Source organism: Quercus robur, chromosome 2 (genome assembly GCF_932294415.1).
Source record: "Quercus robur chromosome 2, dhQueRobu3.1, whole genome shotgun sequence".
NCBI classification, from domain to species: domain Eukaryota; kingdom Viridiplantae; phylum Streptophyta; class Magnoliopsida; order Fagales; family Fagaceae; genus Quercus; species Quercus robur.
The window spans coordinates 18,014,496-18,029,516 of record NC_065535.1 but is presented as its reverse complement, the minus strand read 5'-3'; the positions used below and the strand labels follow the sequence as shown (position 1 = coordinate 18,029,516).

Genomic DNA, 15,021 nt, shown 5'->3' with positions numbered 1-15,021 from the left:
GACGAGGAGATCCGAGTCAGGTAGGGCAGGATCGAGATCGGGATCGATTGGATCTGGTTTTCTTTAGGGTTGTTGGCCACAGGTCAAGCTTTGTTGTGGACTTGGGTTTAGGATGGTATTGGACGGTTGGGTTATTAGTGGATTTGGGTTTGTAGCCAAGGATTTTTGGATTAGTTTGAATCTTTGAATTTGGGGCTTTTGTTTGAAATATTTGGAATTAGTTTGAAACTAGGTTTGGTGGATCTGCATCTGGGTTTTCTTTTAGGCGTGGATGACGATGGACGACTGGGACACGTTGCGGTGATGTTCATGCTCTCGGTGATGTTCATGCTCTTTGATTTGGTGATGTTCATGTTTTTTTTTTTTTTTTCCTGTAGGTTTGATGTTCATGATATTTGATGTTCATGTTCTTTTATTCTGGGTTTGCTCTTTAATTTTGGGTTTGATATCGTTGTTGGGTTTATTTTTGGGTTTGATGTTCTTGTTTTTAATTCTTTTTATTTAATTAAAATTAATAAATTAAAATTTTTAATTTAGATGCTGATGTGGCATTTTTTAATGCCAAAATAAAATTTTAAATTATTATTTTAATGTACCGTCAGCTATGTCAACTTTTTCTATTAGTTGGGTGACGGTAAGGACTTAAATGTCACGCGTTAATTGGTTTAGGGACTAAAAGTGGTAAAATGAAAATGTAGGGACCAAAATAGAAATGACCCCAAAATGTAGGGACTAAAAGTGCATTTACGCCTAAAATAAACTGCTAGCCTCCTAACAAGACAAATGAACACTTCAATCAGAATGAGAAAGGGTTTGTTCCTTATTTCACTTCTTTTTTTATTTATTTAGTATTTTGGATTTTTCAAGTTTAAATTTTGAATTTTTTTCCCCTTTATGATTTTATTTTGGAATTTCGTACTTTCATATGGAACACTCTACTAGTTGACAACTTGGATTATATGTTTGCAAACTTGGTAGGTTAGACATTGAGTTTAGAGGCATTGTTGTGAACTTTGAGGTAGGTTTGTGACTTTGAAGCTTGAAATTTTTCAAAGCCATTGATGTTGTTGGGTGGCTATTATAAGTTGATACTTGATATTATACTTTTTGCATATAATATGTTACCGGTTTTTTATGTTTTGATATGAAATAGGTATAAAATGAGTTTTGAATTTTTTGGATTGTGCATATACCCTTGGATTAAAGACCTATGGTATTAATGCTGATAGGTCTTGAATATGTGAAGTATGTTGACCTGATTCTAAGTTTTGAAGATTAGATCGATTCTGACAAAGTCTTTGAGAAATTTCTCATGCTCTTATATAAGCTTTTGAAGAAATTAGATTTTTGGGTACATTAACCTTTTTTGTCCCTAAAATTTTGTTTAAGTTTGATCTTTTCATAAAATTTAAAAATTTAGAATTTGGTCATTATGCGACTATACTGATGTATCCTAATTTGAAGGAAAATTGAACCAACTACATATTTAAAAGACCAAAATTGAATCAATCCTAAATTTCAAAGATAAAATTCAAACCAATCCTACATTTAAGGGTCCAAAATTGAACCAACCCCATACAGAAGAATAAAATTGTTCTCCTTTTAAAAATTTTGGAGACCAATTCCAAACTATTTATGGGCTCTACGTTGTAGGAAACAACAAACATTGTTTCGTGCAATTCAAATTTTAAACATGTAATTTTGAAAATTTTAACATAAAATTTTTTTATGCATGGTACAGGTTAGCAACTAGTTATTATTAAAAATGAGTTTGAACAAAAGTTTCTACAACATATATAATGAAGCTTTAGTTTTTTTTTTTTTTAATATATATATATATATATATATATGTATATATATTCTTATTCACATAAACTTGTCGACTGTTTCTCTCTTGACATCAGCTAAAGTACTCAACCATAACGATATTTTATTTTGGAACACAACTTTGATGTTACCCTTGCACAGATATATCTTTTTATACTATATAAATTTCCACAATATAATATATTGGTCAACTTGAATAGTTATTAATACTTTATGTGACTTTAAGCAACCAAAAAATAATAATAATAATACTTTATGTGTCTAGTAGTTTGGTACCCGAAGGTTGCCAACTTCTCATTTATGAAAACAATACCTATACAAGTGCAATTCCGATGGCCATGCCCATGAGAGTTACTGTATTTTTCAAATTTCAAAAATGGGAAGGGAACTCTTACCGTATAAGATTATGGGTTTTAGATTGAGAAATGAAAGTTTTAAAAATTAAAATGTTTAGAGGTTTTTAACTAGCTAATTGATACTTTTTTTCTTGGTTAAATATGGGACTTAAAATTGAATTTTGCTTACCTAATAGTGTACACACAAGTTAGATTATTAAGTAGTGTAAGAGAGTGTGTGATAGATCTAATGGTACATTTAAGTGAAAAAGCCTAAGAACACTAAAAATGAAAGTTTTAACACTTTGATGTCAAGAGAAAGATAAAGTGCATGGAAAGTAAAGAAGACACAAGAAATATATGGAAAACCCTTTGAAAGGGATGAAAAACCACAGTTGAGCAAAGGGGAATGGCCCTTGCTCTCTTCTGTTTTTCTATTATGTCAAGAAAATGAAGGTTTTGTACAATGGTGATATTCCTTCCCAAAGGATACTTTTCTCTCTACCTCACTTTCCTACCTAATCTTTCTAGCTGTTCTCTATGTTTTTCTCTCTTGGTTCTTGCCTTAATAGTTCAGCATCATATTCCTCTTATAGTCCGAGGAATGCTACCAAATACATAAGAACAGTTGTCAAACCGTGATTCCTTCATTTGAATCTTAAAATCAGTTACTATACTATGTAGTGGCTAGAGGAGAGATAAAGCAAGCCAATGTTAAGGTAGTGGAACTGAGGGCGACTCTGTTATTACGTTGGTGGGGGGGGGGGGGGGGTTGAACCTTGGACAAGGAAAGGGATATCAGGGATGTTAAGAGTGATACATGTGTCCTTAACAGTGGTCCAGCACAAGCCCAGCCAATAAGGGGTGTTCTATAACATTTGACTATGGGGGGTCGCTATCTCCATTTTGTGCAAGTGCTAGTTGTCCATGTCAGATGCAAATCTCACTCTTTTCCAAGATGGTCATGCTGTTGGCACGAGCCAAAGATCCCTTCTTCAACTAGCATTCCTTTTCTTTTACTTACAGCTATTCCTGGATCCAACCATGCTAGCATTCTTTATATATATATATATATATATATATATATATACAAGATAAAAATTTTATTGTAGCCTAATCTAAGTATATATGTGTGTGAAACTCTCCCTTAGAGACTTGAACTCCGGCCCTTACCCCCCACACTCTATAAGTACTTAATATTTGTGAAGTGATTATCGCCCTAAGGGTGCACAATGTTTTGACTTGATGATAAATAAAAATAATCGCGAAGTACATATCATAAACTTAAATCATATCTATCTATAAATAAATAAACATGAGAGATTCTTATGGACGAAAGCATCAACCTAATTTAGGTCACTATTTCATCTGCCATTAAAATTTAAACCTAATGAAGCTTGCAATTATTGAATACCGCGTGTGTTATGTAATACTATTTTGATTACAATGCATTTTTTAAATAAAAATCATGAACAAGTGTCAGCCTTGTTAATACCACGAACTCACTCACCTCTCAATCAAAACACGCCCAGGTTTAATTACTTAACCGCTTTATTATTTAATTTAAGATTTGTTAAAAGATACATTTATGATAATTGTTAGTTTAGAGCATCCACAGCAGGTGTGGCAAATGTGCCAAAACATTTGGCACATTTGCCACACCAAACACAAAAATGGTGCTTTATGAGATGTGCCAAATCTAAAAAATTATACAACATGGCTACAGTACCATTGCAAATTTGCAATGGTACAGACAAATGTTGCAAAAAATTTATTGTTTTATATTCTCTTTTCTCTCTCCTCTCTCTTCATTTTTTCTTTTCTCTTCTCTCTCACTCTCCGGTTCCCTCTCTCTTCGACCAATCTAGGATGTTCACCGGCAGCGACGACGACATAGTTTCGACAACGACAGCGCGCTCCGCCACGCTTGATCAGCCACGCTCAATCTCACCCACACTCCAGCCATGCTCAATCTCACCCACGCTTAGCCACACTCGATCTCACCCCAAGGCCGCCATCGATCTCACCCTCTTCCCTCTCTCTTTGTCTGCCTTTCACTCTACCTCTCTTTGGTTGTGGGTTTTTTTTTTTTTTTTTTTTTTTTTTTTTTGCTGCAATTTGGGTTGATCTGATGGTGGTGGTGGGCTGTGGGCTATAGGTGGTGACAGTGGCAGTGGTGGTGGGTTGTACCGGTGGTGGCTGTCGGTGTTGTTGGTTTTTTTTTTTTTTTGGGTTTGCTACAATTTGGATTGATCTGATGGTGATGGTGGGCTGTGGGCTATGGGCGGTGACAGTGGTAGTGGTGGTGGGCTGTGGGGGTGATGGCCGGTGGTGGCTGTTGGTGTTATTGATGATAATGGAGATGAGATAATATATTATTTTAATGTATAGAATTGAATGATAAAATATCTGATAAATGAGATATTGTAAAATGATGTGGTAAAATAATAAAATAGGTCTTTAGTACGGCAAAATGGTTTTTTTTTTTTTTGCAACATCTGCTGTGGATGCTCTAATAAATTAAGGCAAATGTTAACCAGCATGAGTGTGGTGCTGGTTAAGGATGTACTTTTCATTCAAAAAGTTGTAAAAATGTGTACAAAAATAGTATAAAGCTGCCAAAAGTTACAGAAGAGGACAAAAAAATGTAAAAAAAAAAAAAAAAAAAGGGTGAAAAAAGCTATTGTTAACTGGCACCTTTTGATGTATATTAACACAACCCATAAATTATTTTGGAAAAGTTTTAAAACCACTTTTATGAAAATACAAAAAACTAGTAAAAAAAATTAATTACTTTTGTTCTCTTCCTATAAAAAATTTCTTAAAATAGTTCTTAAATTAATGCTTGTTGGAAAAATAGCATAGAGTGAATAAGAAATTGATGTTTTCTATATTCACTTAAAGATGTTATTACAAGTGGTGAAAATCCTTGAGTCCCACATTGGAAATAATAGAAAATATGAGCTTTAAGCTGGATATTGAGTTGGACTTTAGGCATGTGTGGACTAGGCCCATTTATCTAATTAATAATAATATTTTATTATTTTATTATTGAGTCAAAGTCTGTACACAGAAGTAATCTCTGAAACAGTGTTTCAGTTTAAAGTCACGTATAGTTTGATAGTCCCTCATTCATGAAAAAAGAACTTTTTTCTAAGAAAACTCTCCCAGTGAGATTTTTGTTCATTCATTTGTGTCAAAGAGAGAGAAAGAGGCATTGAGTAGTTCGTAGAGCACGACCCTGAGTGCTTCATCTTTGTGCTATTTGATCATTTTATCCTGGGAGGCAGATGTCCACGAGTCTCAAAACACCACAGAGAAAGTGTGAGGGGCGAAATCTGCTTTAAGGAGATTGTGTAAAACACAAGATTTGATCTCATTGTTCATCCTTTCAAGCATCTGGTCTGTGAGTCTTCAATTGTTTGCAGATTTCTTATTATTTATATTTAGTATTTGTTTATTACTTTTGCCTATTATATCTATTTTGTGTTATTGTTTAATTTTAGATACATGTTTTGTTCCTTTTACTTTATCACATCAGTAAATTGTTGAAATATATCCAACAATGCTCATAAGGCATCAATTAACATTTTCTTTTAATTTAATCAATGCATCTATTCATAAAAAAAAATATTCTGTCATTTTGACAAATTGTAAAAAAAATTGTCTCACTAGATTTATATATATATATATATATATATAACACTTTAATCACCTTTTCTTCCAACACCTATTCCTAAACAAATTTGTAGGAGTTGTTGATGAAAATTGTTTGCATTAATCACATCATAGAAGTAAACGAAGGACCACAAAACTATGATAACCTTCTCCAATTGTTCTCTGCCTCCCAGCACATTCTTTTCTTTCAGAATAAAATGTTGGTATTTAATATTTTTTTTAGTAGTATCAAGTATGTATCTAACATGAGATATATAAAGGAAAAGAAAAAGGAGACAGAGACATCTTCAATGATTTATTATTAGTATCTTTTATTTATTTATTTATTTATTTATTATTATTATTATTTATGATTAGACCTTCCAAACATGAGACGGATATACTTAGAAAAAAATCTTGATCAACCAGGTACATGATCAACACAAATTATTATAGTATTTTTTTTTTCAATAATTAGAATTCCTAATTGAGAGGGGCAGAGGAATCAGTTTATATTACATTACTATCATTCGGTTCCAACCTCAAAGGAATAATGAGTAACAAAGTCTAAATACATAATAAATTTGACAACATTTTGTTACATTTGTTAAAGTAGTAATTGTGATTGGTGTACAATCAACCAGTGGTTTCAATAAAAATAATATTACACTAATAATAAATTAACTACTCAAATAAATTTTTTTTAAAAGTTGTAATTTTGTGTGTGTGTTTGTAGCATTATTGGATAAATAAACAGTAAAGATGATAAATTAATCAGAGAAGACATATTTGACATATACCAGATCCTGTCAACTTCACATGTGTGTACTACTATAGACTAAACTGATGAACCTAATTAATATATGTTGTATTCTTTCACGAGTCACAATCTGGATGTGCGAGTGCCAAACTGCCAATTATGATATCTCACTTCGTGGACCCCTATCGACATAAACAATGAATACACGTCTAATCAAAACACCTGTACTAATGGAGTGAGATAAGAATACTTATAGTAGTAATTTTTGCCATAATTGTTTTACTTCTTGCTACTTTTATATATAGATCTATTATTTTTTATTCAATCATCATAATCAATTATTTTGATGCTACTTTTATATAAATCTATTATTTTTTATTCACTCGTCATAATCAATTATTTTGAGAGTTGCGATAAAAGTTGTTTACTATTTTGTGTTCCTCGATATTTTTTTTTTTTATGAGATAAATGTAGATGGAGAATGGAATATAATAGAACATTATTAGAAACCAATGTTTACTTTACTTTGAGGTTCTCCTCGTGAGAGTGATAATGACCTTTGCAAGTTGCAATTAACATTTGCACAACTACACATATTCACACCTCAATTTTTTTGGCTCTTAAAAACTCACAAATTAAAGCAGCATGAAATGAACAAGGCCCTATAATGGGCCCACCTCATCTCATGGCAGTATTGTAATTCCATCAAAATACAAGCCCTTAGTGGGAGTAAAAGAAAATTTTAAAACCAGCTTTTTGAACAACTGGTTCCCTCTGCCTCTGCAAAATGCAAGTGCAAGTGTGCAACTTTCCCGTTTTACTTCACTTTCTTTTTCTGGACTCCAAAAAAAATAAAAAATAAAAAATAAAAAAACTAAAGTGAAAACAGAAAAAGCAAACTCCTTAGTTAACCTCTCGTACAGGAACTCAAAACTCAAAGTCAGAGAGAAGAAGCACTTCCTTCAAGAAAATTCTCTCTAACCCTTTTTATATTATAACTTCATCAACATCCTTAAAATTCACTCTTTGTCTTAAGCTTCTTTCTTTTGTAGATTCTCATTTCTTTTTTTTTTTTTCTTTTCTTTTTTGATTCTTTTGTCAAATTCTTCATTTTGCTTTTATGGGTTGTGTTTATTAAGCAGTGGCAATGGGTGGTGGTGGTGTTGGTGGTGGTGGTAGTGGTAAAGTAGAGGTGGTAGAGAGTAAAGGCTGTTCAAAGCTATTGATTGGTTTGTCAACTCCAATGTCTTCTATGAGAAGTCTACACCCATTTGAGCCAATGTCTCCTGCTTCATCTTCTCTTGCTTCTGAGACCTTCACTGCTAGATCAGGCGCTCCCTTTGCTGGCCTAGTTATCTGTGTCACTGGTCTCTCTAAAGGTATCAAATTTTATTTTTCTTCTTCTTTTTACTTATTTCATTTGTGTTTTATGAATTCTCTAATTGGTTATTCATTTTTTTTGTTTTGTTTTGTGGATGCTGATTCTGTGTTCTATGTTTCTGTTAATAAAAACAGTATCTTTTTTGTTTGTTTGTATCTTTTTGGTTGCGTTTTGCATTGGGATTTTTTGCTTTTTTTAGTTGGTTAGTATCTTTGAAGCAAATTGGCCATTGACCATGTTCAGATACATGAAGTCATGTCACAGGTATAACTTAGTTACAGCTCTACCTTAGCTTCCCCAAATTAAATTCAATCATGGGGTTGCATTGACCCACAAACTACATGGTTGAATTTAATTGTCCTTAAAAAAGATAACCATATGACTAACTTCAATTGGGGAACCTATGGTATAGCATCTAAGGAACTCTAACTAAGTTTTTCCTTTGTTGTATCTTTTCTTTTCCCCTCATTATAAAAGATTGCGACCGTACATCTCAATTATATGTAATAAATCAATGTTACAAAGTAATGGTTTTGAGAGGGAAAACAACTAATTGAGGTCACAAAAGTTTCTATTAATGTTTTTTCACATATTTCTTATGCCTAACTCACTTCTCTGTGAAAATCTTGCTTCATCACTTTTTGTTTTGGGGGGTTCATACTAAGGATCTGTGGTTCTTGTTTTGGCAGAAGCAAGGAAACAAGTGATGGAAGCGACAGAGAGATTAGGTGGCCAATACAGTGCTAATTTACATCCCCAGTGTACCCATTTGGTGGTTCAAATATCCTTTATTAGTTTTTCAAATTGTTTAACTAGTTTTATATGAAGTGGCTGACCGCAATTACATTGGATTAAGATTTAGTCATTGATGTTGTTCTCTCATCTTGTTTAGTATACATGGATAAGCACCAAGTAAATGTACCCAGATGAAATTTCCCAGTCTTCTTTAGTTGGTTAACATGGAGGTTTTCTAAAAAGCAAAAAAATAAAACTTCAGTTTTATCATTATTTATTTCATTGCATCGTTCATGAATGATCTTATCTGTACTCACTAGATGCACATCAAATATTCAATTCTACTACTGGGATGGCTTTGCATCATTTCCTGAACCTAGCATGTCCACGTGATATCCTTCCTGATGTAATGCTTGTGCAAACTCCTTAATGCTTATTACAGCTTTGGTGGACGCAAGTTCGAGCATGCTTTGAAGCATGGATCAAAAAATGGTCTCTTTGTTGTCACACTTGGGTGGTTTGTGGATAGTGTCAAGAGGAATGGTAATAATGAGACTAAGAAAACAATAGAAAAAAATTGACATATGATCTTATTAAGTACTTCATATATGGTTTGTTTTGCTTGCTGCAGTGAGGTTGAGTGAATCACTCTACAGTGTTAAGAACTGTGGAGAAAATGGTATGCGCTTGGATGAGTTGAATCGGCTTGCTGGGTTTTCAGGCACTGAAAATTCTTGTCTGCCTGTTGGTACTCATGGAGCCAAGAAATTTGACATGATTGAAAAATCAAGGTTTTCTGGAAGAGAGTTGAATAGAAGTACAGGCTCAACCCTTTCTGGTCACTCCTTGTATGTTGATCCAGGCATTTCAGCTGAACTGCGTAATAAGGTAAACTTGAATATTTAGTGGGATATAGTGTGTTTTCTTTTGAACCAATGAGCCCTAGCTCAAATGGCACTATTGCAAGTGTGCCTAGAGAGGTTGTGGATTCAAAATCCATTGGGTGCATGTATAACTTATCTAAAAAAAGTATGTACTTTTGAAATTTTGATGCACATATGTTGTGTCTCCTGTTGTGATGCTAGCTGATAAAGGTCTTACATATCATCTGTCTATTATTAAGTGGGTACACCCTGCATCGATTAAGCCAGCATCTCTCCAGGTACCTTCAGAAACTCCCTGAGATGATTGATATCTTTGGCAGGTTGTTGAGGCTGCTGCTAGAGAAGGTGCCAAACTTGTAGAACAATGGTTTGTTGGTTCTGGTGCTAGTCATGTGGTTTGTGAAGGGACTTCTGTGCAAAGATATCTTGGCCACTCAAGCAACATCATCACAGTGAGTCTCCGTGGCATTGCATTTTATATTTATGTGAATGAATATTTTATATCTCTAGTTTTACAGAGAATGGATATTATTTATGTCATAAAATTTCCTGATTCTCTTACTGTTGGCATGTCTCACTGTACCAAATTTTGGCTGTCTTCATCTTCATGTATTTTAACCTTTGTACCATTGATGACATTGTCTGCAATGTGGAAAATATTGATATACCTGATAGAGATCAGAGAGTACTCTATGTAATTACTTTTGTCACAAAGAAATTCATCTGATATATGATGTGTCTCAGCCACTGTGGGTTCTGAAAACAGTAAAGGAGAAATATGTACAACGGCTTGTTCACATGTCCGCTGACTTGGCCAGGCAGGTTGGTATGATGCTTGAAGATTCTCAAAATGGCATTGCAGGGAAGGTAAATATTGATTCTTTATTTTCAATATTATGAAATGCCATTTCTATTCTTTTGCACTTACTGGTATGAATGAAACATTATATACAGAAATATTATGTTTGATTTAGTGTCTTTCTCTTTTCTGCCCCAAACCTCAGGGTGATCAATGGGTGGGGTGAGGTTGGACTATGTTTAATGTTCAAATCTTGCTAGCAGGAAAAGAAAGGGGGGGTGGGAGGAAGTGAATGCTGTTAGTAAAAACAACCAAATCTCGCTTTGGTTGTTTTTTCTTATTATATCAATATGGGTGGGGCAAGGGGTCTTCAAATTATAGTCTGGGATTAAAAGTATAATGGATTGAAACATTAAAACTAGTTGTAAATGCGGATGTACACGAGAATTTATCATTTCAGGAATATGCTGGGATGAATGAGAATTTGGAGTGGTTAGAGGAAGTCTAAGATGGGTAACATGATACTGACGGATTCAGATCTTCTAAATTTCCTAGGGTATTCTACCAAATAGATCTCTTTAAATCTTAACCATTCTTTTATGCTCGGATTTCAACCTTCTGAATTCTCAGCTCTTGTTCACATTGTATTCCTATTCCATGACAAAAAGCCTTTGGCATTCTTTAAAAGTGTGAAGTTGATATTCTTTCATTATTTTATTCGAATATTCATTTAATTTGTATTGTCTCATATGCTTGTATTTCTCTCTAAAGTTTATACACACACACACCCTCACACAAAGTTTGATATTGTTATTATTGACATTTCCTAGGAAACAAATGGGCAAAATGTCCCTGAAGATGATCAGAGTTGTAGAAATAAAGCAAGCCTCAGTGAAAGGCAACACCTTGTGAAATCTGCTAAAATTGGGGTTAGAAATCGCCGTGATCGTCGTATGCAGGTAATCATATTCAACAGGTTTTTCCTGCCCCATCCAGGACTTTGTTGTTAAGAGTTAAGACACCATACTTTGCTTTATTAAATTCAGAAAGCTACATGTTAGTTTAAGCTGGATTATAATACATATAAATTCTAGAGGCAAGAGAAACACAATTTACTTTGTTTTCACTCAATAGAAAATATAATTTACTTACTCTGCTGCAATAAATTTTTAAGTGGACAGATGACAGGCACTAAATTGTGAGATACTGAAGCTATCTGGCTAGCACTATCCTGCCGTTTATTTTTTGCTCTTTGTTCACTTCCATAATGGTGAAAGAGCATACTAGGAAATTTAATAATGATTGGTAAAACTTGATTATATTATCTTAGCTATCTGATGTATTGACTTATGAATATTTAGAAGAAACATGAAGGGTGGTTTATGATAGTTGAATATGTCTGACCGTTTGACATTTTTTACACTTAGTAATTTTTGAACTTAAAAATCCGAAGTCTTTTTTAGTGAGTGTAAGATCCCAATGGAAGGTCTTTGCATGATTTCTTTACTTTCACTCAAGTGCAGAAATGCTGGAAATCTTTGTAGTCAATCTTGAATGTATCCTTCCTCTGTGTCTGTTTAAGCAATTGGTGGTTGGGGAAGAGAGAGAGAGGGGGGGGGGGGGGGGGGTTGTTGATCTGTCTTAAGATGGAACACTATCAATGGATTCACAAGTGTTGATGTGAAGTCATCTAATAGTGAATTCTGTTGTTATTACAGACCTGTCAAACCCCAATACATCCAATAACCCCAACCAGCCTTTTGGATTCAATCTGCTGGTCAATATCCGAGCCGACTTCGACTGCTTCTATTTACACAGACTCTTTCAGTGTTGATGGTACTAGTGAACATCCCTCATCTGTATTCCTAGATGCAAAAGGCGATGGCAAGGATTCAGAAGCTTCATTTATGAACTTAACCCGGCCACTTACAGAAAGGTGCTTGTTCTCCCTCTCTCACTTCTAATATGTAGATTTCATCTTTTTCTGATAGGCATGAGTTTGATGGATGGATTTTACGCTCTACTGTGTTACTTCATCTTTGTTTATACGTGTGTGTATCTTGCTGTAAATTATAAAGTGGTTCAACAAATTTTAATGTTGTAATGATCTGATGATATGGAATATGTGAACTCTGACCTGTTCACATGGCATCATTTTCCAAATTTTGTGAATCACACGTGTGCTTGTTATGCTGTGTTTCTGGTTATAGCAGTGTTCTCTATCCATGAGGAGTCTCACTGCATTTAATTTTTCTGTGGCCTGTTTGCAGTGAGAAATCTGAATTGATATTTAAATACCATTTTCTTACCATACTGCTTCCCATTGACCGATTTGCTGAGATGGGGCCTTCTTCAAGAACGTTTTTCAGCGATAATGGCTTTACATGTTTGCAAGTGTTAGATCATATCTATTCATTTTATCAGGTGAGTCTTGAAGAGTTTCCTTCATGTTTCAGTCTATATATATTTTCTTATGCATAAGCAATGATTTAATAATTTTCTTTTTGTCATAAGAATTTCAAGTTATATCTTTCATAGTTGGTTTGGTTATCAAATTTCAATATGGTATTGAATTTGGCATCCTCTAGTTTTTAATAATGTATTTGCTAAAGGTGAGACAAAAAGCAAAAAGTTGGAAGCAAAACCAATTTTGCCAAACGGAATCTGGTGGAAGGGATTATATTAACTATTAATTTAATTTTTTTTTTTTTTTTTTAAAAAAACCTACGAAGAAATACAAACCTTTTGTCCTTTTGACATGTTTTTAATCACCATTTTGACATGTTCTGTTACTGCATCAAGAAAAAATTCAACAGAAAACATATGTGGCGTATAATCAACCCCTTTTGTATAATTATGATGGATGTTTTTGAAGCTTAAAGGGGGCTGTTAGTTTAATCACTTTTGAAGTTTATGTGCATCAATGCAACCTATTGGCTATGGCATCTACCAGACAGTAGAGCTGATTCCTTTTTCAGGGGGCTTGATGTTTATGTTTGCTATCTGGCAGGAGAACATGTCTGTTCACGAAATAGAGGCTGCAATTCACACCGATTCGAGGCATGCAGACCGGCTGCGATCAGTGTACTCTAGTAGAGAAACAGCAGAATGTGGTTATGTGGTTTTTAAACGGATTGATTTCTTAGGAAGTCGCAAAAGTTTTGAAGTGTTGAAGCGTGTCAGTGGGGACAACAACAGTAACGTGTACGAGCTGTTGGTCAGGGCATGATGTCATCTTTTCAGTGGCTAATCCCTTTCCCGTATTTTAGTTTTGATTCAGTGGTAGTTCAATGGCCTAGCTGAACTATTAGTTCCAGGTCAAGATGCATTCAACCTTGCTTCTTTGAGATCTCAAGAAGAATGGTAAAGGTTTCTACCATGTTATAGAACACTTAAGAATATATGATTTGTATTTACTCTGCATAGTGAATGGTAAATGAGTGAAATATTTACAAATAGTCTTTTTGTTCAAAGCCTACAGATTGATAGTATACACCAATTCAAACGGCAGTGCCTTTACACAGCAGCTTTGAATTTCAGATCCCTTGTACATTGATGATACATTTGATGGATAAGGATTTTTTTATTATTATTATTTTTTTTTTCATTTGGCAAGTGTAGTAAATAGTAAATGAGAGATTGAAATACTTGCAGATAATCTTTTTGTTCATAACCCACACCCATCCAAAGGGTGGTGCCCTGATACAGCAGGTTTGAATTTAAGATGGTTGAGATGTTTTCAAATCTGAGCTAGCTTCGACTGTTCAACAACTCCACATGTAATGTAATCTTGCACTGGATGGTCTTGTAATCAAAGTTCTATTTTTGATCTATTCTTGAAAGGTATTAGCGGGGGTTAAAGTGATAGCTCAGTGGTAATAGCATCATTTGTGGTATCCTACGTCTGTAATTCAAATCACACATTTTCCCCCCACTATCCACTTTTTTTAAAATAGAGGTATAAAGTGGCAATTCTTTTAGATTTGCATATCAAGGAAATTTTAGGTGGGGGCATCACTCTGGATTTCTTAGGACGGTATCAGATATCAGCTGTATCACATAAAGTTTGGATTTAGTCAGGATGCAACTTAACAACATAGTCCCACACATGTTGTGAGACCCATATGTTGTGAGGGGCTGGCAGCATTATATGCCTGTCACACAAGATAAATTTTCTTAAATTATTGAGGCAGATTTGCTTCAAAATGACTGAGTTGATATTTTTGCATCCTAAAACATCAATGTGACCCATGTAAGTATAAAGCCAAGTACAATAACTGATGTGTGTCTCATGTCTGCACGAATCTTAATAGATTCCACTGTTGGTGTCTGGTATGTACTGAGGTTCAAGAACATGAAGCAACTTGTGATACAGAGAGCTTCAAAACCCTGAGAATAATGATCATGAAAGTGGTGCAGTACGGCTACAAATTTATTTTTCTTTTCAAAATGACATGGTTGGACGTCGTTTCTGGAGTACGGAGTGCCAGCATAGTTGTCTATTGTAGCATTCGTCGTTTTCAAGATATCAAGGACAGTCATTTCAATAATGCTATGCGACACAAAAAATTTAATGACAAATTTCACCCGAGTGGTAAGACTCTGACCGACAGTGAAAAAAAAAAAAAAAAAAAAAAAAGGTG

At 34.2% G+C, this 15,021-nt stretch overlaps 1 protein-coding gene across 2 annotated transcripts; it reads left to right on the top strand.

Annotated features, from left to right (window-relative positions):
- Positions 1–7,380: 7,380 nt before the first annotated feature.
- Positions 7,381–13,985, top strand: LOC126712735 (uncharacterized). 2 transcript variants are annotated; one of them, XR_007651152.1, is made up of 11 exons: positions 7,381–7,958; positions 8,650–8,742; positions 9,137–9,238; positions 9,327–9,583; positions 9,900–10,031; positions 10,324–10,446; positions 11,209–11,337; positions 12,097–12,314; positions 12,649–12,802; positions 13,389–13,741; positions 13,860–13,985. XR_007651152.1 is itself a non-coding variant. In XM_050412187.1 (10 exons), exons 1-10 carry the CDS (start codon positions 7,727–7,729, stop codon positions 13,605–13,607), a joined length of 1,659 nt encoding a protein of 552 aa, XP_050268144.1. In that variant the 5' UTR covers positions 7,381–7,726; the 3' UTR covers positions 13,608–13,985. The 2 variants fall into 2 exon arrangements, 1 of the variants encoding a protein (XP_050268144.1); XM_050412187.1 differs by having other exon boundaries at positions 13,389–13,985.
- The last annotated feature ends 1,036 nt before the right edge of the window (positions 13,986–15,021 follow it).

What these genes read in the sequence shown, in the direction of transcription:
- LOC126712735 (XM_050412187.1), top strand. Translation starts at nt 7,727, where the DNA reads ATGGGTGGTGGTGGTGTTGGTGGTGGTGGTAGTGGTAAAGTAGAGGTG. An exon ending in ACTCAAGCAACATCATCACA is followed by an intron (nt 10,032 to 10,323) that starts GTGAGTCTCCGT and finishes GATGTGTCTCAG; the next exon opens with CCACTGTGGGTTCTGAAAAC. An exon ending in GCCGTGATCGTCGTATGCAG is followed by an intron (nt 11,338 to 12,096) that starts GTAATCATATTC and finishes TTGTTATTACAG; the next exon opens with ACCTGTCAAACCCCAATACA.